At 33.4% G+C, this 23,544-nt stretch overlaps 3 protein-coding genes and 2 long non-coding RNA genes across 8 annotated transcripts; 3 read left to right on the top strand and 2 right to left on the bottom strand.

The window, feature by feature from the left end:
* Positions 1 to 2,652: 2,652 nt before the first annotated feature.
* On the top strand, positions 2,653 to 3,888 carry LOC102605488 (uncharacterized). Its single transcript, XM_006343188.2, has 2 exons — positions 2,653 to 3,035; positions 3,520 to 3,888. Exons 1-2 carry the CDS (start codon positions 2,682 to 2,684, stop codon positions 3,703 to 3,705), a joined length of 540 nt encoding a protein of 179 aa, XP_006343250.1. The 5' UTR covers positions 2,653 to 2,681; the 3' UTR covers positions 3,706 to 3,888.
* Positions 3,889 to 5,311: 1,423 nt separating this feature from the next.
* LOC107059866 (uncharacterized) lies at positions 5,312 to 11,422 on the bottom strand. Of its 2 annotated transcripts, none has more exons than XR_001472998.1 (3): positions 11,176 to 11,422; positions 5,761 to 6,048; positions 5,312 to 5,666 (listed from the first exon to the last, which is right to left on the bottom strand). It is a non-coding gene; the product is annotated as an uncharacterized lncRNA (long non-coding RNA). The 2 variants fall into 2 exon arrangements; XR_001472999.1 differs by lacking the exon at positions 11,176 to 11,422 and adding an exon at positions 6,733 to 7,115.
* Positions 7,264 to 10,617, top strand: LOC102605152 (formin-like protein 5). Of its 2 annotated transcripts, none has more exons than XM_015306923.1 (2): positions 7,264 to 9,516; positions 9,603 to 10,617. In XM_015306923.1, the coding sequence occupies exon 1, from the start codon at positions 7,490 to 7,492 to the stop codon at positions 8,810 to 8,812; it is 1,323 nt and encodes a 440-aa protein (XP_015162409.1). In that variant the 5' UTR covers positions 7,264 to 7,489; the 3' UTR covers positions 8,813 to 9,516; positions 9,603 to 10,617. The 2 variants fall into 2 exon arrangements, with proteins under 2 accessions (XP_015162409.1, XP_015162410.1); XM_015306924.1 differs by having other exon boundaries at positions 7,264 to 9,755; positions 10,122 to 10,617.
* Positions 11,423 to 14,722: 3,300 nt separating the features above from the next.
* On the top strand, positions 14,723 to 16,302 carry LOC107059865 (uncharacterized). The gene is made up of 2 exons (XR_001472997.1): positions 14,723 to 14,784; positions 15,975 to 16,302. It is a non-coding gene; the product is annotated as an uncharacterized lncRNA (long non-coding RNA).
* On the bottom strand, positions 16,176 to 23,258 carry LOC102604583 (splicing factor 3B subunit 2-like). Of its 2 annotated transcripts, none has more exons than XM_006343185.2 (18): positions 22,905 to 23,258; positions 22,154 to 22,279; positions 21,869 to 21,991; positions 21,717 to 21,779; positions 20,796 to 20,903; positions 20,085 to 20,162; positions 19,491 to 19,583; positions 19,271 to 19,357; positions 18,927 to 19,028; positions 18,672 to 18,791; positions 18,485 to 18,547; positions 18,004 to 18,137; positions 17,737 to 17,818; positions 17,581 to 17,639; positions 17,448 to 17,493; positions 16,719 to 16,810; positions 16,556 to 16,625; positions 16,176 to 16,439 (listed from the first exon to the last, which is right to left on the bottom strand). In XM_006343185.2, exons 1-18 carry the CDS (start codon positions 23,139 to 23,141, stop codon positions 16,368 to 16,370), a joined length of 1,755 nt encoding a protein of 584 aa, XP_006343247.1. In that variant the 5' UTR covers positions 23,142 to 23,258; the 3' UTR covers positions 16,176 to 16,367. The 2 variants fall into 2 exon arrangements, with proteins under 2 accessions (XP_006343247.1, XP_006343248.1); XM_006343186.2 differs by having other exon boundaries at positions 23,001 to 23,258.
* Between the last annotated feature and the right edge of the window lie 286 nt (positions 23,259 to 23,544).

The following is a 23,544-nucleotide window of genomic DNA, read 5'->3' as shown; positions in this document are numbered from 1 at the left end:
TTCTATCGTGGAGGGTCAAAATTAGGTGTCAACAGTTCTAACCATAAATAATACACTACCTCCTTCCATGCCTTATGGAATATCATACTGTGTTAGTCAATATCAAAATAAGTAGCGATACAGAAAAAATTAAAATAAGAAAGGTAAGTATACCAGTCTAATATTTCAAGATTACAAATTTTCATATTATTCTCTTTAGTCAAGAATATGATTTTCAACTTTCAAGTTCCATCAATCAAATTCATGTTTGCTGGTCAAAATTTTGTTTCTTCATTTAAAGACACTATTAAAATGTTACTAAAAATTAGGGACAACGGTCTGAAAAATACCTCAACTTTGGTCGGATTTGCTGTTGCGATACTAAACTTTCATAAGGACCTATTACCTCCTTAGTCTATTTAATATCGTATTTTTTACCCCCTGAACTATTTAATAGTGTATTTTAAAGTTATATATGTGCCTACGTGGACACAATACTATTTATAATTTTGCATTATTTTTTATGTCCACGTGGGCAAATATATATGTTTAAAATACGGTATTAAATAGTCTAGGGAGGTAATAGGTCCTCATGAAAGTTTAGTATCGCAACAGCAAATCCGACCAAAGTTGGGATATTTTTCAGACCCTTATCCCTAAAAATTACTATACTCTAGCATTAAATTTTAATGTGAAATGATAAAAACATTTATTTGAATTACATGTATCCCTATCTTAAGTTGGTCAAATTTGGGCTATATTGTTCATAGATAAGTTCAGTATGCATCATTATTTGCTGTTTAAGTTCAATAAGTAGATAGATAGTTGACACTTTTTAGTTTTCAACATTAATCCTCATTTAGGTTTAGATTTTGTACTTCCTAAAATTTTGATTGTAAATTCATATTTACATATTTGAAAACTATCTATAATTTATAGGGAAAATGATTAATTCATTCACCATTTTAAGAGTCAAAGACAAAGTCAGGATTAGGAGTTTGGAGGTTTTACATTTAACTTTAATGATAATAGGGTTTGAACCCATAACTCTGGTGTGGAAAAACATTTTCATGACCCCTTCCTTCCTTATCATTGAGCCATCATTCAACTTTGTTAAGGAGTTCATAAGTTTTATATATATATATATATATATATATATATATATAATATTCTAATACAAACATCGGGTCTATAAAAAAGCTACTGGGTTCGTCCGAACCCCATCTAACTTCGTTCCTCGCTGCGGCGCATTGAGGCACTTCTTCGACGGTTCCCGTATGTCTAGCCTGGCGGCTATAATTCATAATCAATAAATTAAAAATACAAAGTATTTAGAAGGCATATGAAATAATTGTAGTAAAAATAACTCATTTGATTCTCCAATTTGAAAAGTATATTGCGTAAATTGAGACGGAAGAGTATAAGTAATTTCTTGCTTGCAATTTTTCGCTATGTTGGAAATAGGGCTATTAGTAGTATGATCCAATCTAAGAAATAATTTTACTCTGTTTAGATTAAAGATATCCTTGATAACGATTTCATTATTTGAATAAATATTTATTTGGATAATAATTGTGGGGAGAATGAAAATTTATTAAGGAAATTGACATAAATATGGATATCCACTAGACTTATTGACTCAAAATCCAAAATAACCAAAATCCATTAATTCAAAACCAAAGTTAATGAAAATCAATCCAATCCAAACTTATTTAAATTGGAATTGGATCTTGGATTTTTAAATTAGAAAGTTGAATATCTTAATCAAAATTTTCATATTCAATTCGAACTATGCAAATGTCCACCTATAGTTGTGGATGCTCAAGAGTTAGGAACTCTTTTGAAAAAATTACATAAATGCACCTAAAATTTCTTATAATTTAAAAAAATTATAAAAAATTCCCTCTCGAATACATTCTTATCCTCTCTCGGATACATCCATATCCCATATCAGATACATTTCTCCCCTCTTGGATACATCTCTCCCCTCTTAGATACATCCCTAACCCCTCTCAAATGCATCCCTCCCCTTTCAGATACGTACATGAGCTACATCTCTCCCCTCTCGAATACATCTGTGAGTTGTATATCCGCAGGTTTTCTAATGTATTCGAGATTCTATAATTTTAAAAACTTTTTGTAATTTAGAAAAAGAAATAGAGATAGAATGTACTTAGCTCTTAATACTATAAATTTTTGTAAAAAAATAAATAAATAAAATTGATATTCTACTATTGGGCATTATTTTTCTTGGGCTTGTTTCAGCATTGATATACGGGCTTGCAAATTCTGTATCACTAATGAATACAATGGACAAAATAATGAGACAAAATTCAGAAATAACCACTATTTTATTAATGTAATTGAATAAGTTATCGATTCAAGTTGTGAAAGTAGTCATTAATTTTTATATTAGTAATCTCCCCCAATAAAAAAACAAATCTATTTGTGCAATTAACCCTTTTAAATATCGAAGAATCAATTGCACAATTTTATCCTTTTAATGGACTGGTCTTTAATTTTCCTCCTAAAAATTAAATTTATGCCTGTTATAAATACGTAAAACATAACTTATAAAATATCATATATGATATAAAAATATAAATTTATGCCCCAAAAAATTATTTATTTCCAAAAATAAAAATTAAGTGGTTTATAATGAGCTCCTCCAATATGAACCTCATCCTTTTGTACATTATCCTATGGCTAACATGTTGAACCATAGAATATTATTCCAATGCAATAATTCACAATGCTTACCTTATCTTTTACCATACTATTTTCCCAACCATAATTCCAACTCAATTCAAACTATTGTCAGTCTTCCGCAATCCTCCTCCTTTATCACTTCTCATAAATCGACTGCCTCTTTGGCAATCGTGCTTTGCCGTGCAAGGAGAAGAATTATATACGATAACGATGATGATGATGAAGAAGAAGATAATAATAATTCAGAATTAGCAATGCTAGAGTTTTATAGTCAATCTATGAGAAATGAAGCTCTTCTTGTGAAAGCTCTTGTAGATGAGGAAGATGTTGAAGTTCTAATTTTCAAGGTAAATTTAACTTTTTTTTTTACTTCAATCGCTAAAATTTTATATACTTTGTACCATAGTTAATTATTTTTTCTGTCTCAATTTCATAATTTAATTTGACTAAATACAAAGTTCAAGAAATATGATGAAATGAGATTTTGCAATATTTCAAAATTACCCTTAAAAAGAGTACGCCTTTATGGATTTTTACCAAATAAGTGAGGGTCCAACATAGATAAAATATTGATTGTACCAAAAGAAAACGTGTCATTCTTTCTAAAACTGACTAAAAAGGAAAATATCTAATACTTTTATATGTTATAAAGTAATGATGTTATAGAAAGTAATATAACATAAAATCGATTCTAAAGAAAACTTAACGATTATAGTAAAATATATTGTGTAGTTATTATAGAGATGTCCGATGATATATATATATAATTAGTATTTTGTTGTTATTTGTCCATATGGATATTTGATTAATTATGCTATTTATTATTTTTAGGGGTTTTCATCATGCTTGAGTTATGGGACAAGTCCAGATCCATCAAAAAGTTTGCTTCCAGCAAGGGCAGTGATCAAATGCATAGACAGAATAAAAGGACCATTTGACCCCTCAAATATTGTTTATTTGGAGAAAGGATTGACTGTGGAGGCCTTCAAGGATAGGATACTACCAAGGGCAAAATAGTCATTTAATCAATTTTTCTATAACGTTGTATTTGTTTGGATATTTTATGATTGTTATAGCAAATGTTGTCATTGAGAACATGTAATATGATATAACATTGAAATCGACTCCAAAGAAACTTGGATAATGAAATATTGTTATAGAAAATAATATATAATAGAGAGATCTGATGTATTTATAACATTTTCGTGACAACTACAAATTCAGCTTGAAACTTTTGTATCATATACAGGTTAAAAAAAATTTGAATACTGGTTGATGGTGAAGTCAAAATTTGAAATTTATGGATTTTTAATTTACCACTAAATTCATAATATATCTTGATTACTGAATACCTTTTCTTGTCGTTTATTTATTTGGTTAATTAGAGTTATGCATGTATTAGTAATGAGTGATTAGTTATGCAAGGTACTTACTTATTTATGCATTACTAATTTATGTGTAGTTATTTCATCTTCTATCCAACATAAAATAATACACAAATCTTTAATTATGAGAGATTTTAAATCGATAATCGAAGCCATATATACTGAATTTTATACGTAACAGCTAAAATGCCACCATTAAACATGTTACTCCTAATTATGTTCGTTTTAATACATGAATAATTCACTTCTTAACCATCAACCAAACAACCCCCTAATATAAAGATTAAACTCATCAAATTTAAAACCTTAAATCTGACTCTAACCATTGTAATTCCATCCATGCAAAAGATCCATCCAACACAAATCTTATCACATCTTATAATAATAATAATAATAATAATAATAATTTTTGAATAATATTAAATATCCATTTATCTAATTTTTTTTAATTACTTAAAAATGACTTAACCCCAGGACAAAATTAATGGTTAGTTTTGCCTAAAAAAAAAAACCAATAATTTTTTTTCCACGTAATTAATGAACCTTTTTTGCTTTCTTTCTTTTCTCTCTCTTTTGGAAACGAAGGAGAGAAAGAAAAAAAGTTTTTTTTGTCCTCATGAAAGATGATTTTGGAATAGCCAATTTTCCCTCAAAAGCCTAAAGGCAAAAATCTCTTTTTTTTTCAACAATTTCCCAAACATCTTTAATTAAAATTTCTATTACCAAAACATAAATTCTGGTCATAGGAATTTGAAATTTTTTTAACTTTAATTCTTCTTCCTAATTTTTCTTCGAAAAGCCTTTTCCCAAAAAAAGTAACTTATTATTACTCGTTGAAAATGGCGAGCGGGGTATTCTGTGGTGTTGTTCCTTTCATTTTCCGCAGGAAACCTTCTTTGTTAAAGGTAATTTTTTTATATATTTTTTCATATAATTTGTAATGTTAATAAAAACATGTTTGTATATTCAGAATGTTTGTTTAATTATATGAAGAAGAAAAGAAAAACATAATATTGCATTTTTCATTATGCCAAAATATTGTTCATGCATGCAAAATGCAAACATAAATGTGTTAATTTTTCTATTCATTTTATTGGGGACCTCTATGGAAATCTTTTGTGTAAACCATATTGGGGACCTCTATGGAAATCAAAGAAAGTTAACTTTGACCATGAGGTGAGAGAACATTATTGGGCGCAACGGGAAGAGTTGTTGCCATGTAACGAAGAGGTCATATGTTAAAAAAATAAATAGTTTCTTATAGAAATGTAATGTAAACCTGAATACAATAGACCCAATGTGGTCTAAGGTTTTTTCTCGTGCATAATAGAAACTTTGTGCACCAACCTTTCCTTAACATATTATAAATTGATGAATGATACCTACAATAAACCCAACGGGGTTAGACTCTTCCTCGCGCATAGTGAGAGGTTTGTGTACGAAGCATCCCTTAACATATAAATTGATGAATGACACCTCAAAAAGATACGTACAATAGATCCGATGTGGTCAGGCTCTTCCTTGGCGTGTAACATGAGCTTTGTGCACTGAACTTCCCTTTTAGCTCGCCCATGTTGAATTTTGACATATCCCCTGTTATAATACCATTACTAACAATATTGTTTTTTTCAGGAAGAAGACACACGTAAAACTAGGAGATTACATACTAGAGTAATAAAGAAATTACCTTCCATGTTGGTACCAAGAAGATCAAAAACAAACAAAGGTTCCAAATCGCGCAATGCATGTGGAGTGAAAGCACCAAAAAGTCCCAGATTGCAAAGTTCAAATGTGGTGAAAGCACCAAAAAGTCCCAGAATGCATAGTTCAAATGGGGTGAAAGCAATTACAAGAAGTCCAACTTTTCAAAATTCATGTGGGGTGGCTAGTAACTTCAGAATAATGACAGGTATAAGAAACAAGATCATCACATTGAGACACTTGCTTGATCTTTCACCTTGTGATGGCTCTGAATCTGCAAATGAGGTACATATATGACTTCTTCTGTTAGTTTGTCGTCAACACTTGTTAAATCACTCCTCTCCAAAAATACTGTTGCACGGATAACAACCTTAGCTACGTAGAGTTGAAGGGTTGGTCAGTGAACATCCTTCATTGAGAAATTATATTATGTACATAGGTCAAAAATCACCTTGTATACATAAATATTAAAGGCATAATACATAGATAAGACACCTGAACTTGGCCTCAAGTACTGGCAAGTGAACACTCCACCTTTGAGGATGCACATATAAACAACTTCAACTAGTCTCCTCGGTGTCAGTTGAACAGTCGTACTTACAAAATGATCATCTAGACACCTCCAAAATTTATGTGTCACGTCAACATTGGGTGTCCACGAGACAGTGGGGATGAGCTGATGTGTCTAGATGATGTGCATTCTCAAAGTTGGAGTATTTAGTTGTCAATTGAAGCCAAAATACGGTGTCTATCTATGTAGTTTGTCTATACTTAATCTTGAGCACACGAGGTTCCTGGTTTCGCCACCTATATCGGAACCTCCAGAAAGCACTACTTTTAGAGGATCAGACGCACCCGTCAACATTTTTGAAGAGTCCGAGCAACATACTGTCACCTTACTCACTTAAATGTCAATGCCATTTTCAGAAGAGAATAACAAGAAGTCTCTTTAACCAACTTTTTTCTGTCATGGCCATGTTTTTCAACAGCTGTTGATATCAACTCTGAGAGATCTACATAAACTGTTCCCTTCGATCAATCCGAATTTTTCGTTGTCAAAAATAGATGGGACATCAATACATGAGGTAATTTACTCCCTAAGTTGAGCACTTTTAGCATATATGCAGTACTGTTGTTTATAAGCAAAATCACAACTTATTGAGCTCACCAAAGTTTCCCTGTTTTTTTCAGAAAGTGAGATGCTTTTGTGATATATTGAAATCAATTGGGGAAATGTGGACAGGAAATGATGAGTGGATGATTACATGTAAAGAGAATTCACACAGTAAACTAAATGATTTTGAATATGGTATGATCATCTCTCTGTAGTTTCTTGTCTATCAATTTTTGTTACTATCTATTGTTTCTTCTACTTTGATTATTGCACTTTTTTGGTGTAGTTATTGTTCTTTTTTCAGAATACTTTGTCATGTTTTCTATAGTATTTTGCAGTGATCCATTCACTTTAGTTGTTTCTTTTTCAATCTGGTTTGATATGCTTTCCTTAAGCCGAGGGTCTATCGGAAACAACCTCTCTGCCTCCCAAGGTAGGGGTAAGGTCTGTGTACATTCTACCCTCCAAAACCCCCAGTTGTGGGATTACACTAGTATGTTGTTGTATTTTTTGCTTCGATATGCAGTTATAACGATTTTCTTATATTACCTATGTAGTGTTGGCATTGCTCGACGACATTATCAAGTTAGCTAGTGAAAGGATGTCAGAGATGACGAACGAGGATGAACATGAGCATGAGGATGAGGTCGAGCATGAGCATGAGGACGAGACTGAGGACGAGGGTGATCAGACGAGAGAAACAAGTACTTCACCTGACACATTTGAGAAGAATTTTTCGGAGATTTACTCGAGCAACAATTCCTCCCTTTCGAGCTCTCCAACTTCAGTCCTCCCTGAGATAATAACCAATTCCTCAAAGAAGAATGGAAAGGCTTCTATCACTTCCCCTCTTCTCCTATCACTCAAGGTTCAAGCTGTTGGAAACCAGAACCCGATTGAGGTAAGACGTCTCTCGTTCCACATGATCCCCAATGCAAATCAAGATTCAGGCTATTCAGTTCAGCTAGGAAGCGATGTCGATGAAAAAGGGTCAAATACAGAAGCAAATCAAGATTGTGAATTAATGGACTTACCGGAGATTCTACTGAATAGCCTGGAGAAAGCATCGGAAAATGGTGGAATATTCTGGACCGGTGCATCAAATGGTCAAGCAGTCCCAGCTCGCGTTACATTTGATGTGCTCTTACCTCCATATTCAATTTCTAGGTTGCAATCAAATGTAACAGAACAATCATCAGTACCACCTTCTCCAAACATTTTATCACCAAAGATCATAGAATCGCAAGTACCAACATCACCTCAGCCAGAACCTCAACCAGATTCCTCGTGTGAGAACGAGGAGCCAGAACCAGCGTCACCACCAGCCCATATTACATCAGGAAACACAGTAACACCTCCACCTCCACCTCCACCATCTCCAATTACATCAAAAAATAGAGCAGTGCCTTGTCCTCCGCCGCCACCTCCCAGGAAATCAGAAAATGTACATTCACCTCCACCTCCGCCCCCACCTCCATGTTCACCTCACAAAGGACTAAAGGGTATGGTAACCCCACATCCACTTCCACCAAAGGCATCAAATAGAGCAACGCCACCAACCCCTCCACCGACGCCAATGGGAAAGGTAGCTGCACCTCCACCACCACCAATGCCAATGGGAAAGAGAGTTGCAAATCCACCATCGCCAAGATCAGCACCACCTCCACCCATGCAAACGAAAAAGGGAGGCGCACCTCCACCACCACCACCAACTTTCGCAGGTGCCAAAAATCCACGACTGAAGAAAGCAGCCACTAAACTGAAAAGATCATCCCAAATGGGAAATCTTTATCGATCTCTTAAGGGGAAAGTTGAAGGATCTAGTTTAGATGGTAAACAAAAGGGAGGCAAGGGAAAATTTAATGCCTCAAAAGGAGGTAAACCAGGAATGGCTGATGCATTGGCTGAGATGACAAAGAGGTGATCTTCCTGAAATCTGAAATACTCCCTCCGTTTCAATTCGTTTGTCTGGTTATGACTTGACACAGAGTTTGAGAAAGTAATAAAGACTACTAAAATGCTCTTTAATCTGGCGGTCTTAAACATGCCATGAGGAAAGTTGAGAATTAAAGAGTTGCTAAAAAAGGAAAAAGGTGTTCTTTTTGAAACAGACAGAAAAGGGAAGTAAGACAAACAAATTGTAATGAAAGAGTAATTATTTTGGTAGGAGGCAACTTATTCTATGATGTTTATATTTTATATTTATGAATTATATCTCACAGGTCAGCATATTTCCAACAAATTGAAGAGGATGTTAAAAATCATGCAAAACTAATCAAGGAGATGAAGAAGGCCATTGCTTCTTTCAATACATCAGATATGTCTGAGCTCATTACATTCCACAATTATGTCGAATCCCACCTTGAGAAACTAACTGACGAATCTCAGGTTCGTTCTATATTTCTTATTTTTTGTCATAATTAACCATTTCAGGATGTTGGCTTAAAGATTTTCTTGGTACAGGTCCTAGCAAGATTTGAGGATTTTCCTTGTAAGAAGTTGGAAGCGTTGAGGACGGCAGCAACTCTCTATTCCAAATTAGATTCAATAGTCTCTACTTTACAGAATTGGCAACCGGCCTCGCCTGTTGGCCAACATCTTGCCAGAGCTGAGAGGTACTTCAACAAGGTAAAAACTAAGTCCCTGGACCTCAAAACTTCCCACGACGGCTTTATTTCGTGTTTGCAGTTCTAACAAGTAGTTCTCTCCTATAGATAAAAGGAGATGTGGACACTCTAGAAAGGACTAAAGATGAAGAATCCAAGAAACTAAAAACACATAAAATTCAGTTTGATTTTGGCGCCCTTGTACGTATCAAAGAATTGATGGTGGATGTTTCCTCAAACTGTATGGAACTTGCACTGAAGGTAAGTACAATCAAAATCACTCTAATACTAAATCTTGTGAATAATTGATACAAAGATATGAATTCGAAATGCATTTAAGTATATCTCAATGTGTGAATTTAGATAGAGTAGATTTGTCACGATGTGTTCATACGAGCACTAATGCACTAGATCCCATCAGAACTCCGAAATTAAGCATGCTTAGCCGATAAGGTTTGAGAATCTTCTCGAACATCTCTAAACTCGTATAGATAAGTTTATATGGAATGCATAGAGCATCATTCAGATCAACACTCTCTACATTTGTTTACATGGTATTCACATTAACCACCATCGTAATGGATTTGGTTAACAATTTTTTGAAATAATGTTGCAATGTCGAATCAGGAAAAGAGAGAAGCAATGGCGGGGGGAAAAGAAGGAGCCGGACCAACAAATGAAGGGATCAAAAAAGAATCAGCCACACAGCTTTGGAAGGCATTCCAATTTGCATTCAGAGTCTATACTTTTGCAGGTGGACAAGATGAGAGAGCAGAAAAGTTAACGAAAGAATTGGCTGAAGTAATCGAGACAGACCTTCATCATTAGATGTATACTAGGTGGTGCCCATTTTTTTCCCAAACGAAAAAAAAAGGAAACAAAGAAAGTCACTATATAGGCTGCAATCGAGCAATCAGCATGTTGATGCTATTCCTGGCAAGCGCCTTGTACATGCTTCATAAGCTACAATGTTCATGCTTATACCAGGAGAGAATTGCTAGATGAAATACTGTTATTTGTATTAGACTGAGGGGAGAAATTGAGCTAAACTCTAGCTTTAATTTACCCTACCACTGTTCATACATACAATATATATCACACCTTAGTGACTGATTTTGTAGCATGGCTATAGCAGCAGACTGATTATTATTTCCTAGTTGAACAAAAACGAATACACATGTTACAACTATACATTGATAGTGTAACATAAAAGATAACTACAGGTAATCGTCCATAATAAGTCAACTAGTAACTTGGAATAAAGCACATAACGTGCAGCTACAAGAAGTTAAAATACACTATAAGTGAAAACAATGTATATACATTCAATTAGTGTGTATGTTGTATTTGAGTTCAAGTATGAAAAATCATGCACTTCTATCATATTAGTACTAAAATAATGATTATTCAATAATATTGAAGTTTATATACACTTTGTTGATAAGTTATCATATTCTAAAAGTCTATGTTGCTCGGACTCTTATAAAATATCGCCCAGTATGTGTCATATCCTCAAAAAGATATGCACATTTTAGGATCTGACACAGGTGTGGCAACATTTTTGCAGGATCCGAACAACATAACTTCTGCAAGCAGAAAATATTTACATTCTAACATGCATACATTGAGCTGATTAAAACTAGGAAAATCAAGCAATTCATTTAGGCAAAAAAACAAACACCTGGTGGGCTTCACTTCAAATGTCCATTTTGATTCTACTTAATAGCATACATCACAAATTTCCATCATATAGCATGCTCTCTACTTAATGACATTTGCGATATCATATTATGTTAAGAATATTATCGGATTGGATCAACCTAATAATCAGAGTCAATGGTTCGACGAGACGAAAAGATTTGTATGATATACTTTTATTTTTAGTCTATCCCCAAAAAATACATATTTTTTTATTTGACAAATATTTATAACTTTATCAATATTTTATTCCATGTTGGTTCCAGGTAAAATGTTCACATAGGTATACTCTTGTCTACCGCATGATAACTTATCACAGAATTATAGTGTTATTTTTATTCCATATTGAGAATAAAATAACAATTTTGAAATAACTAGTCCCAAAATAATTAATCGTGAATTAACTTGATCCCAACAAACGAGCCCTTAGACCTCTAAGACATTAAATTTTGATAAGATTATCAAATTATGCATTAATTATTTATTTTTTTGAAATTATCCTACAAAATGTATAAATTAACTTGACTTTCTTGGATTATTTTCTATCATGTTTAGTTAAAAGTGGTGTAGAGAAATGCTACTCTTAACACAAATTTCTTACATACACTGTTTATAGTAATATCTAATTAATAGGATCCCAAACTATAGAAAATTAATTCAAGATAAGATGTATAGTGTGTGCATTTAATTTTTTAGAATTTACACTACCAAATGCTTAACTTTGACTTTTTGAACTATCATTTATAATTTTATATTTACTATATGTTACTTTCCAAATCACTAACTAGATTAACAAGTGAGTACAAGTTAAAATTCATGTAATAATATAATAATTAGAGTCTGTGAATCAAATTCAGGAAAATTAGTATGTATTAATACACACAAAAGATGCCTACAATAATGAATTACAATTTCATGATCCCAAAATGCTAAAAAAAAAAAGATAGTCATGACGAATATAGTGAGTATTGATCATCAGATCATTTCGAAAGGATCGTTCAAATTTCAAGTCAATTGGAGTACGTTAATCAAATTCAAGAAAATTATTATGTACGATATACACCAAAAAAACACATAATCATGACTTTGTGTTCCATGACCTCGAAACTCCAACAAATCAACATTAGTTGTGACAAACGTGATGAATAATATTGATTACCATATAGTTTTCAATGGATATATTTCACAAATTGTAATTGTTTTACTTTCTTTTTTTTTGTTAAGAGAAATGACAATAAGAAATTTTAAGGAAAATATTTTACTTCTCATGGGTGCATTTTGTTGTTTAGAATGTACTTAACGTAATGTTTAACTTAATTAGACTTTTTGGATTATCATTTATTAATTATATACTTATTTAGGCACAATTAATGTTGCTTTTATATATATTACAAGTGCATATGAATAAGTTGTAAAACAGCAACATATTATGGCTCCAAAGATGATAGTTCCTCTTCTCCTTTTGTTGATTTTTTCAAGTGGTTACTCTCTTTCCCTCTAGATCTCTAAATATATCTATCTATTTTTTATTTTATTTTTTTGGGAGTTTTTTTTAATTTAATGTTCAATATTTGATTTGAAGTTCGATTAATGTGAATTCGTGTTAAAAGCTTTTATTATTGAGATAAAGAGCCTTTCACAAAAGATAAATTTGTTTCTAGAATTCAAATTTGAAACCTGATCTTGTTGCAAAATAAAAGAGTACTTACTAGAGTCGGAGCCAAAAAAAATAGTTAATGAATTCAGAATCAAGGTTATTTTTTCTACCTAGATTCTGAATAGATTAATTACTATACATATAACAATACAAATCCTTTTTCTAATGCTTAATAAGATTTGAATCAGAATCATCGAGTTCGATTGAATTCACACCTATAGTGACGACTTTGCCTCTTGTAATTACCACTCCACCATAATTTCAATTCATTTATTTTTTTGAAAAAATGTTGTTTTATTCATGCAACTAACATAATTATTATATAGTTTTCTTCCGAAGATTTTAGTAACTCAGTTGATTGGTTATCTAAACTTTTTCTTTATCGGTAAGGGTTCAAATTCACCTTATAATCCCCCTCCCCTATCCCTATGTTCAACAGCTTTAATTTCCTCTCCTTTTTCATCTATCCTATTTTTATATTTATTTATTTTTTAACCCTCCCCCTAGGAGCTCCCACCCCTTTTGCTCCCTTGGTGACTCGAACTCGCAACCTTCGGGTTGGAAGTGAGGGGTGCTTACCATCCGAGCAACTTCCTATTTTTTTATATTTTTTACTTTTTTTTATAATCAAAGGTACTCATAATTTACTGGCTCAACTAATTTGAATTTACATACTTAAGGTCAATCAAAAGGGCAATGCTTTTCAGCCTCTTGTAATTAAAATAAATAGTTAATATCATGTATTTTGAAATATCATTATATTATCATGGAATTTCAAATGTAAAATTTCAAACTTCGCTGTAGTAGTTATTTTTCAATTACAAGATTGAAAAGTCATCAGCAAACACTATTAATTACTTCAAGATTTTTTTTTGTCCTGAAAATTTTACCCAAAACTTCTATTAATGATAAAGTGGTCTTATTTATCCTATCACAATCTGATCTAAAACGTCTATTAATGATAAAGTCATCTTATTCATTCGATCACAGTTCGATCCGTACTAAAAAAAATATTGTGCTCTTATTTGTTATAGGTGTATTATATGAAGTGGAACCAAGAAATGGTGTGTATTTGCATTGCAACAGTGACAGTGACTGTGATTTTATGTGTGAAAAAGAAGATTATTATAAGCTTGAACCTTTTTGCTACAAGAGCCAATGTATTTGCAACAAACAATTTTTCTGTGAAGATGATTTTACTTGTTCTGTTAAAGGATTTTACTGTAATGAAAATGGTCCCCTATGTATTGATTACACGTGTCAATGTCGCGCCCTGTGAGTGACCATGTATATTTCGATCATGTTGATAAATAAATATGACCGAATTAGTAATTACAATCTCAAAAGAGAACAAGTTGTGACTTGTGACTAAAAAAATGCACAACATATATATGTAAGGTTAATATTATATAAGATATACTCTATGTTTCAATTTATGTGTTCTAATTATTTTGCTTATTAGCAGACGTTTGATCATGCAATTTTGAATGATCAAATTTGAAGGTTTTGAAGTATTCCCTCCGTCCTAATTTACGTAAAAATATTTAGCTGGATGTGAATTTTTTAAAAGAAAAAATTGAAACTTATAAATCTAAAATAAATCATATAAATTTATGTTCTAAAAACCATTTAGTATAAATAAAAAGTGTGATAGTTTAGGAAAACATTTTCTATAAAAAAAATTCTGTTTTCCTTTGTAACAAACACAAACCATGCAATTTGTTCTTTAGAGTTTACTTTACGGAATGTTTAACTTAGACTTTTGGATTATAACTTATTAATTGTTCTAATTTTTTAATTACACACTATACTATATATTATATAATAAAATGTTGCACTATATATAATATTAGTATTAATTATTAGCCAGCAAGCAGCAACACAATATGTATCCAAATACAATTGGTTCTCTTCTCCTTTTGTTGGTTTTTTCAAGTAATTACTCTTTCTTCTTTTGCAAACTTATTATTCCCTAGGATTGTTGTAGTGAGATGAGGAGATTTTTTAATTTTTTATTAGAGGTTTCGAATTTGAAGATAAAGAAAATATTGATAGAGAGGCGTTTCACCTTTTAGTGAGCATTAACTCATATTTATATTAAAGGGGGAAACATTCTCTATTAGAATTTTATTTTCTTTCTTATAATTCCGAACTTGATGCCTCTAATTAAATGTAAAAAAAATCTTGTTCATACGATTACAATGTTTGTTGGTCCTAGGATGTGTTCAGTATGGAAGAAAATATTTGTCAAATGTTCGATTTTCATGTTTGTTTGGTCAATTTTTTGAAAGATGCTCTATATACATAGAAAAACAAGTTTCTTGGAATTTTTATTTTATTTTTTTTGTAGAAATTAGGTTTTATGTCCCTCTCCGGGATGTAATTTTATTCATTTATTACGAGGTAGGATTCAAGAATGAAAATGACTTCCACATGTGTCATTCCACATATATTATTGATTGTGTTCACTCCACCCTCTAACACATCTCATCTTCATTCTCACCCTCGTAGTCCTCATTCTGCCACCGCATCTCTCATAGTATTTTTCTAGATTCTATACAAATGCTTTTAGATAATATTTTTCACTTACATACCATACATGCGGATGCACACCCTTTGCTGAAAATTAATTATATGGTATACATATGTTAAGTTTTAGTTATTATGAGTATATATATTTACTTTTTCACATCCTTATTAACACAACCAAAACAAAAAAGAAAATTTACACACCTTTCACCAAATTCCTAGCTCCACCAATAATACCATACCAAACAAAAGCAAATAAATAAGAAACATACTTATTTTTCTCTACCGAACACACCCTTATTTTATATTTTTAAGTCTTTCTTTTTGTTCAGGATTAATATTTATTAATTTAGTCTCACATGACATCTATGCCCTCTAATTTTGAGTATGCATAAGTAGACACTAAACACATGCGTCCTATGCAACATGAAAAATTCACATCCTACGTTACATTCTATGTTTATTATGTCGCACAGGACATGTGTGTCTACATGTTCAAAGTTGGACGACATAAATGACACAATTGAAGTCAAGTCAAAAAGCACATTTATATATAATATATATGTAATCTAACTATATGAAATTTGATATAACAGGTATATTATTACATGAAGTGGAACCAAGAAATGTTGTGTTTATGCATTGTGGCAAGGATAGTGACTGTGACTTAATATGTCGTAACGCTGAACATAAGGTTGAACCATTATGTTATAAGCGTTATTGTATCTGCGACCGCAGATTCTTCTGCATGAATGATTTTAGCTGTAAACTTCAACCAATTCATTGCGATGATCATCGTGGCAAATCTTTTCAATGTATTCATAACATATGTAGATGTCTTTAGTACCCTTGGTGAAAAGAAAAATGAAAAATGTTGTGACTTAAGTACAAAAAATTCATAATTCATATATAAGGTTGATATAAGATATAGTTTATGTTTCGTTTTATGTGTTTTGATAAACTTTGCAAGATGGAACACGAAATTCGCCTCAAAACTTGAAATCTTTCTTCTTCGACTTGCCATCTTTTTCCTGCAACTTGCGTTTCTTCTTCCTCTCATTCTGCAGCAGTTTCATCAATGTCAGAACTAGTGAACATCGAGATTTACTACGACAAGAAACGCGAAAGGACTCTGAGAAAGAGTAATAAAGATGCAAAGATGAAATAGTTAACATACCTCTGCTACCATGTCACTGAAATCCTCTCTCTGAGAACGCAACTTCTCTTCCTCTCTAGCTTCCTCATATCTATAAAACAGAACAAAAAGTTTTCAGCAAAAATCGGGAAAATTCATATGAGATCCTCTGATTCAGAACAGTGTTACTAGTGTTGCTACTCACTTGGCTGGCAGGACATTGTCCATCAGTTCCAACTCTTCGGGTGCCAAAGTAACATCAACTCTATCTGATTTTTGACCTTTAAGCAGATCGACCTGCAGTGGAAAATTCAAGCAATTACGACAAAATTCTAATCGAAGTGTCAATAACAGAATTGGTACAAACAAGGAACAATCATGAAATACTGAAATCGGGCACAGAGAAAAGATGATAAATTGATGTGGCATATCATGGCTTCAATTTAATGCATTTCCATTCAGCTAACAAATACTTTTAAAAAGCACCATTTTATGTTATATCAATTGACAATACATTCTTTCCAACTTTGACAATCATCGCACAATCAGATGCAAAATATAATTATAAAAGCCAAATAGAACTGCAAGTGAACCTCCTATCACAGCACCAAGTTCACAAACAACAAGCTTCTATCACATACTTGGGGAGAAAATGGTCCAAACCGGGGTTTCGATAATCCCATCAATAGGAAGAGAATAATCCATCCTATGAACACATGAAAACTACAATAATATAACTTCATAAGTGGGGTTTCAACAACCCCATAAATAGGATGAAAACAATTCACTCTTCTGACGAATTTCACGAAGGATAACAACAGAACAATCATAATGTGTCATTGCTCTCTGCATTCAACAGTTCATAAAGTCAACGATCACATGAAGTAGCATGTCAATGCAGCAAACAAGGGGAGAGGACAAGAGATTTCATTACCCTTTTGGCAGCAGTCTTGTCTTGAGTGCCAGTGTTAATCACATACCTGTACAGCCAAAGTAAAAAGAGTCAGTGTAGAGAAAAAAGAGAGGTGCCTGATACAACTTCGGCACAAGTTTAAACATGTACTCACGTATGAGTTGTTCCAAGAAGAGTTCCTGGAGCTATCTTTTCTTCTTTCTCTTCAAGCACCTTAAGAAACAAGTAGATGGTAGTGAGATTTTTGACAAGGAGAAAATATTTGTCTATTGGAATGCAAAAAATAGCAGGCTACATATAGTGCTATTACTTGGTAGAGAGGCTTCTCAGGCTCCTTCCTCTGCTGCTTCCGAAGGTCAATAACATCGGGAGTCTCAACTCCAGTTGGAGTACTATACAAACGAACAAACACATTGAGAAATGATACCTCAAATGAAGTTGAAATTTAAGTATTGCTTCCACAGTGCATGTTCGGATTAGAAAGGAGAACCGAAAATTAGGGGAATAGGGGCAGTTTGAGCTAATAAAAGCTTTCTACAGATATTGTATGGTGTTAAAAGTTTGGATCAAGTGATACCTCGAAAGACTGTCCACAGACTGAATACCATCTTCCAACTCATCTTCCTCCATCTCTTCTTCCACTTCCTCTTCCTCCTCTTCTTCCTCTTCCTCCAAGTCACCCCAATGCTTAGTCTTATCAACGGGTTCATCCTAAGCATGACCATAAATGGCATGACAAACGTAATTAGAGACTGTCAACCAAAAATAGGATCTAAGAACACTGGCTATGGTAATTACAAAGACCACATACTTGAATTTTTTGTTTAAAAAGAAATATCAAGCATTCATTAATGAGATGCTTAGATATTTTTCATGGTTACCAACACCTAGAATAAGTTTCACAAACTTCAAATTGGTGTGTTTCCAAGCATACATGTTTCATAGGTAATGCTTGTTATTTCAGTTGGCCTGGAACTACCTTGAAGCAAAATGTTACTCCAAGAACTTACTTAAAGAAAGAAACAACTCCAGCAAATACAATATACAAGTGGGCATACCTCGTAATTAGGATGGTCTTGTTGCACCACACCAAAGACATCTCCATATAAAGGGCGCCCATACTATTTCAAACAAAATAGGGAGAAATGTTGAGAATAATAAATAATTACAACAAAACACCATCTTCACAATGTGATGAGAAAAATGTAAAAGGTTCCAATAAACTGAAAGGTTTCAGAATCTTACTTCATCAACAGGTGGTTTACCCCAACCTCCAGGCTGATAGCCAAACTTGGCTCCTGGTGGAATAGGAGCATTGAGACCGGGAATCTTCAATTGAGGATATGAAGGTGGAGGACCGTATCTCTGCCAAAGACAATTGTGAGTTGGAGAAAAGTGTTAGCAACGAAACCCAACTATCTAGCAAGACGACAAGAAACTTAAGGAGACCAAAAATGACCACATCCAATAAAACAGAACTTAAAATTTATGCCAACTTACCTGCATATTAATAAGCCAAGGAGGAGGAGCGCCTTCGGGCATACCAAGAGCCTCTTTCAGTTCCTGAGAAAAAGTCCCAGGTTTCATCTCCCTGAACTTCACCTGCATATAGAAATCAAAAGATGATGCAGCTGTGGAAAAGAAAATCTAAACACTGGTATAGCCAATGCAACCAACACCATTAAACATCGTAATCTAAAAGTGTACATCAATAAAAACTGTCTCATTTTTATTCTCAAGAAATTGATGAAATACCAGACGGCTGAGAATGACCAAAGTTGTATGCAAGCTAGATATGAAAGAAGCATATGACCATTCAACAATGTCAAAGAAAAAATCTGTACCTCAAACTCTTTTCCTTCGTAATACAGATCCCCGTGGCTACTCAACTTTGGTTTAGTCTGGTACTTAAAAAAGGCATCATGGAGAACCTACATAACATGATATAAAGACTCAGCAGAACAGTACAGCAACCAACATTTAACCAAAAATATCCATGCACTTGACAAGACATGGACTATTTTGCAGTTCAGTATCAACAAGGAACCAAGGAAAATTGGGAACCTGATAATCAATATCCATCTTTCCCATTTTTGGCTGCATCCGCTCCCGCTGCTTTTGTTTAAGCTTTTTACTGTCCTCCTTTTCAATGTAAGCCTGCACAAAAAGAACAAATAAGATTACAAAACAAGGTCAAGCATAAACATACTAGCAGAAAAGATCATATACCGCACCTTCTCAAACAAAAGATATTTAAACATGATATCTCATTCCAGATAAATACTTCTGGCATATGTTTACTACATAATTGAACCCTATCTTTTTTCCAAATTAAAAGAATTGGGTTGTTAGGTCCATATGAAGATAAGTCAACATAAGGAAGTACTAGGTAGCATCTTCTCTTTGTTGAATTATGCTTATCTTTATCCATTCATTATCAGATGTCTTGCTGAAATGAAGGCTTTCATTTCTTAATGCATTTCTTAGTGCAAGTATTTTAAAAGTTCAGAAAAAATTGCAACAAACCATTAGAAAGTCATAGCTTGGGCTCCATCAACATCTAGTTTAAGTTCCATTTATACAACAAAAATATCCCTATTTCACAAGGCCACCACAGCAAGAAATATATAAGAAGAAATGGAACAAATTTCGTCATACTTGTCTAATTTTCTCAATTCCGGTCGCAGCTATAAAGTCAGGCAGTTGAAACGGCTGTTTCTCGATACCACGTTTCCCCTGAAAACCAAATTCAAGGCTTGATGAGATAAAATGTAACACAAGAAAGATTAACAATCTCATATCCAAAGAACTAGAGAGTGGATTGGATAGATGACCACATTGGCCAATAGTACCAATAGATTTAACCACTTCAAGCATGAATAATGCAAAGACAACTGAAATAATTAGAGTTTCTGCAGTGGGAACATTAAAGTTACTTGAACTTAAAGGACTTAATGCAACTATACTTTTCAGAACTTTTTATAGGAAAATGGAGCTAAAGAAATGTCTTTTGACCAACCCATACAAATAAACAGAGGAACGCTGCAACCCCCAACCCACAAAATACACATAGAATTATGAAGAATCCCATTTGTCAAAGACCTACATGTTGAGGCTCCACCAATGTCAAGGCCGCCCTCCTGCAAGAACCACATATATACATATAAGACAAACTTCATTGACTTTATCCCATCATCCCCTTCCCAAACCAAACCCTCTAAAATTTAACCCAGTTCTATCCTTGTTAATTGTTACATGAAGTGGAAGAGGTACAAAATATTGTGCACTATGTACTAACATTGGCCTATTTTTCTTTTTCTTTTGAAAATGTTCGCAACCTAAATATATGAATAAGCAGTGTTAACTGACCTGCAAAAATTTTCGTTTTTGACTCCAGTGTCGTGGGACAGGAACAGTATTTCGGTAAGATTTCAGATATACCAAAAGCTTAGGGTCTGCAGCAGTAGCGTCCCATACCTAAACGACATACAACACACCAATAAAGAAAATAGTCTACAGTTAGAACAGTAATTTACTACAGAAGTCAATGGCAATAGTCAAAACAAGACAAGTAAGATGCCGAATACACAAGAAATCAATGTAAAACTATCCAAGGGTGCAAAAGAACCTGCATCAGATCATGCAAAAGCTGGTTCCAGTCCGAGGAGAAGGAAAAGATGATGACTATAATGTAGATGATGATGAAATTAAACAACACTTATTATCATAAGAGGATCTCATCTATGCTATGCTGACACTTTCATTGGGATTATGAATGGAAAAGGTGTTGGTATGAGGTTCATGCCCAGATCTGGTTAATTTTTGGGTGGGATTCAGCAACTCTTCTGGACAAGTGCTCAATTAATAGTAGGAGGATAACAGAAAGAAAAAATCTTTTGGCTTGCCCCAGGATAAATTTATGAAGAGGATAATATCAACTACCTTTGCTGTATGGGCATTTTGACCTTTTTCATAGCAATAATATACTAGCGCTCATATGGTTCCACATTTGTTAATTGATTCAAAGCATAGAAACACAACAAAAGACAAAGCAGATATTAGAAAGGGCACGGACAAGGAACTCTTAGGGACTTGCGGATACAGCATGATTGTGAAAGGATAAGAAAAACACAAAACTAGGTTGTTCGCCAGAGATACAACCTTATTTTAGCTGAGAACAGAGAAATGTACATTCCCCAAACTGCATAGGGTAAATAAATATACTAATATGCAAAGTTCGCAAGTATCAAAACAAAATAATAATATGTAATGTTTGCCACCTATCCATACCTCAACTACATCAGGTCTCGTGCAGATTTGTTTCAGTTCTGCAATATTCATCCTACGTTGAAGCTGAAATTGAGAAGTGATTCAGTCTTAATCTACTCAAGGTGAACAATAGAAGTAGCTAACTATAACAGCAAATAGAAGTTGAGATTGACCTTTTTCTTTTTGTTAGAAATACCCTTCTCCCTTGGCTGAGCATCCTGCTCTTCCTCCGAATCTGAATCATCCTTTTTCTTTAAGGCGGCATCGGCAGCAGTCTCGTCCTTTTTATCATTCTCCTGATATTCCAATAAAAAGTTATGCAAATGGAAAATTCTTGAACTGCGGTAATATATTTCAACAACTTGAGAGATATAAGGAGATTGGAGGCACAACAAAAAGATCAGGTAATGACTCAGAGTGCACATAGCATCATATACCAAAAATGAATTATTTTTTACCTCAGAACCAGTAGCAGCTGTGAAACTGAATTTTTCAAAAACCTTCCTGAATTCCTCATCCAACTCGCCATCTAATTCCGCCTTCTCTGGGACATATTCCACTTCAACTTGCTCCACCACCAGGGACTGCAGAAGATGAGGCCAAAGCAAGTTCAAGATCAGTAGCTCAGAAAATACATGTTACTTTATAAAACACCATAAATGTATAAAAAATTCATAAATACATTACAACTAAGGTATCTTTTAGAAACAGTACTATTTTATCAAACAATAAAGACTCTGGGACAGACCCCAACATATAATAAAGAGTTTCTGGAAAAAGATGAGGCATGTCAAAATAGAAGTTCATGCACGTCTTCAGCTGGAAAAAAACAAATTAACTATAGCCAAGCTATGATGGAACTGACCTACATCAGACATCCTTTTTCCTCAGAATGACAAATAGGCGAACATTGTTTTTCTTAATAACTAGCTGGACCTTGGGGATTCACAAATAAACAATGCTTATACACACTATACCATGCAAAAGAAAAGAACGCAAGCAAAGCAATTACCCTATAGTAATAAAAGAAACCATATCATTAGCTTTATCAAAAAGAAGACCAGTCAGGGTGATGTTATTGTTATAATTTCCAATTTTTAAAACCTAATTCATCGAAAGATCAACACAGATGCTTAAATAATTCATAAAATATAAATCTCCACTAAAATAATAACTCATCAACTACATCTCAGATTAATCCGGAAATACCTTCTGTAGATCGGAATTCTCCTTATCAGTATCACCAGCACCGCCATTAGCTTCGTCGGTAGCGGCTGTGTCACTATCTACTCCACGAGACGGTACCTTATTGTTTTTCTTCTGCTTCCGCCGCCTACGGCCCCGCTCGCTCACTTTTGATTTCCTAGAGCCGGCGTTAGCATCAGTGTTTTTGGATTGCAAATCGCCGTTAGCATAGCCGACGGTATTTGGTACCTCAACCGTCATACTTCCGGCAGATTAGAGATTCGATAATTGATCGGAGAAAGTTATCGTTATCAGCCCTAATCAAGTGGGGATGGGATAGTTCGATTGTTTTATTGAGCTAACTGAATAGAATAACTTTTTTTTTATTCGATGATCTATACCGAGCACATTAAAATCTATTGTTCCAAATTCGCATCACATAAAATTTTATTAGGACGAAAACGCTTTCTATTATACAATTTTGCATTAACAAAGTAAAATTTTATTTTTATTATCTATAGAACAAAGTCTCGTATCAATGCAATTTCAATATATATATATATATATATATATATATATATAAATTTCATTGATATTGAGTTTTATTTATTTAATAAAATGTTCTTTTATAATGTAGAATCAAATTATCAGTAAGAAAATGTTT

This window comes from Solanum tuberosum, unplaced genomic scaffold (assembly GCF_000226075.1).
Source record: "Solanum tuberosum cultivar DM 1-3 516 R44 unplaced genomic scaffold, SolTub_3.0 scf00039, whole genome shotgun sequence".
Lineage (NCBI taxonomy): Eukaryota > Viridiplantae > Streptophyta > Magnoliopsida > Solanales > Solanaceae > Solanum > Solanum tuberosum.
This window is presented reverse-complemented; position numbering and strand designations above follow the sequence as displayed.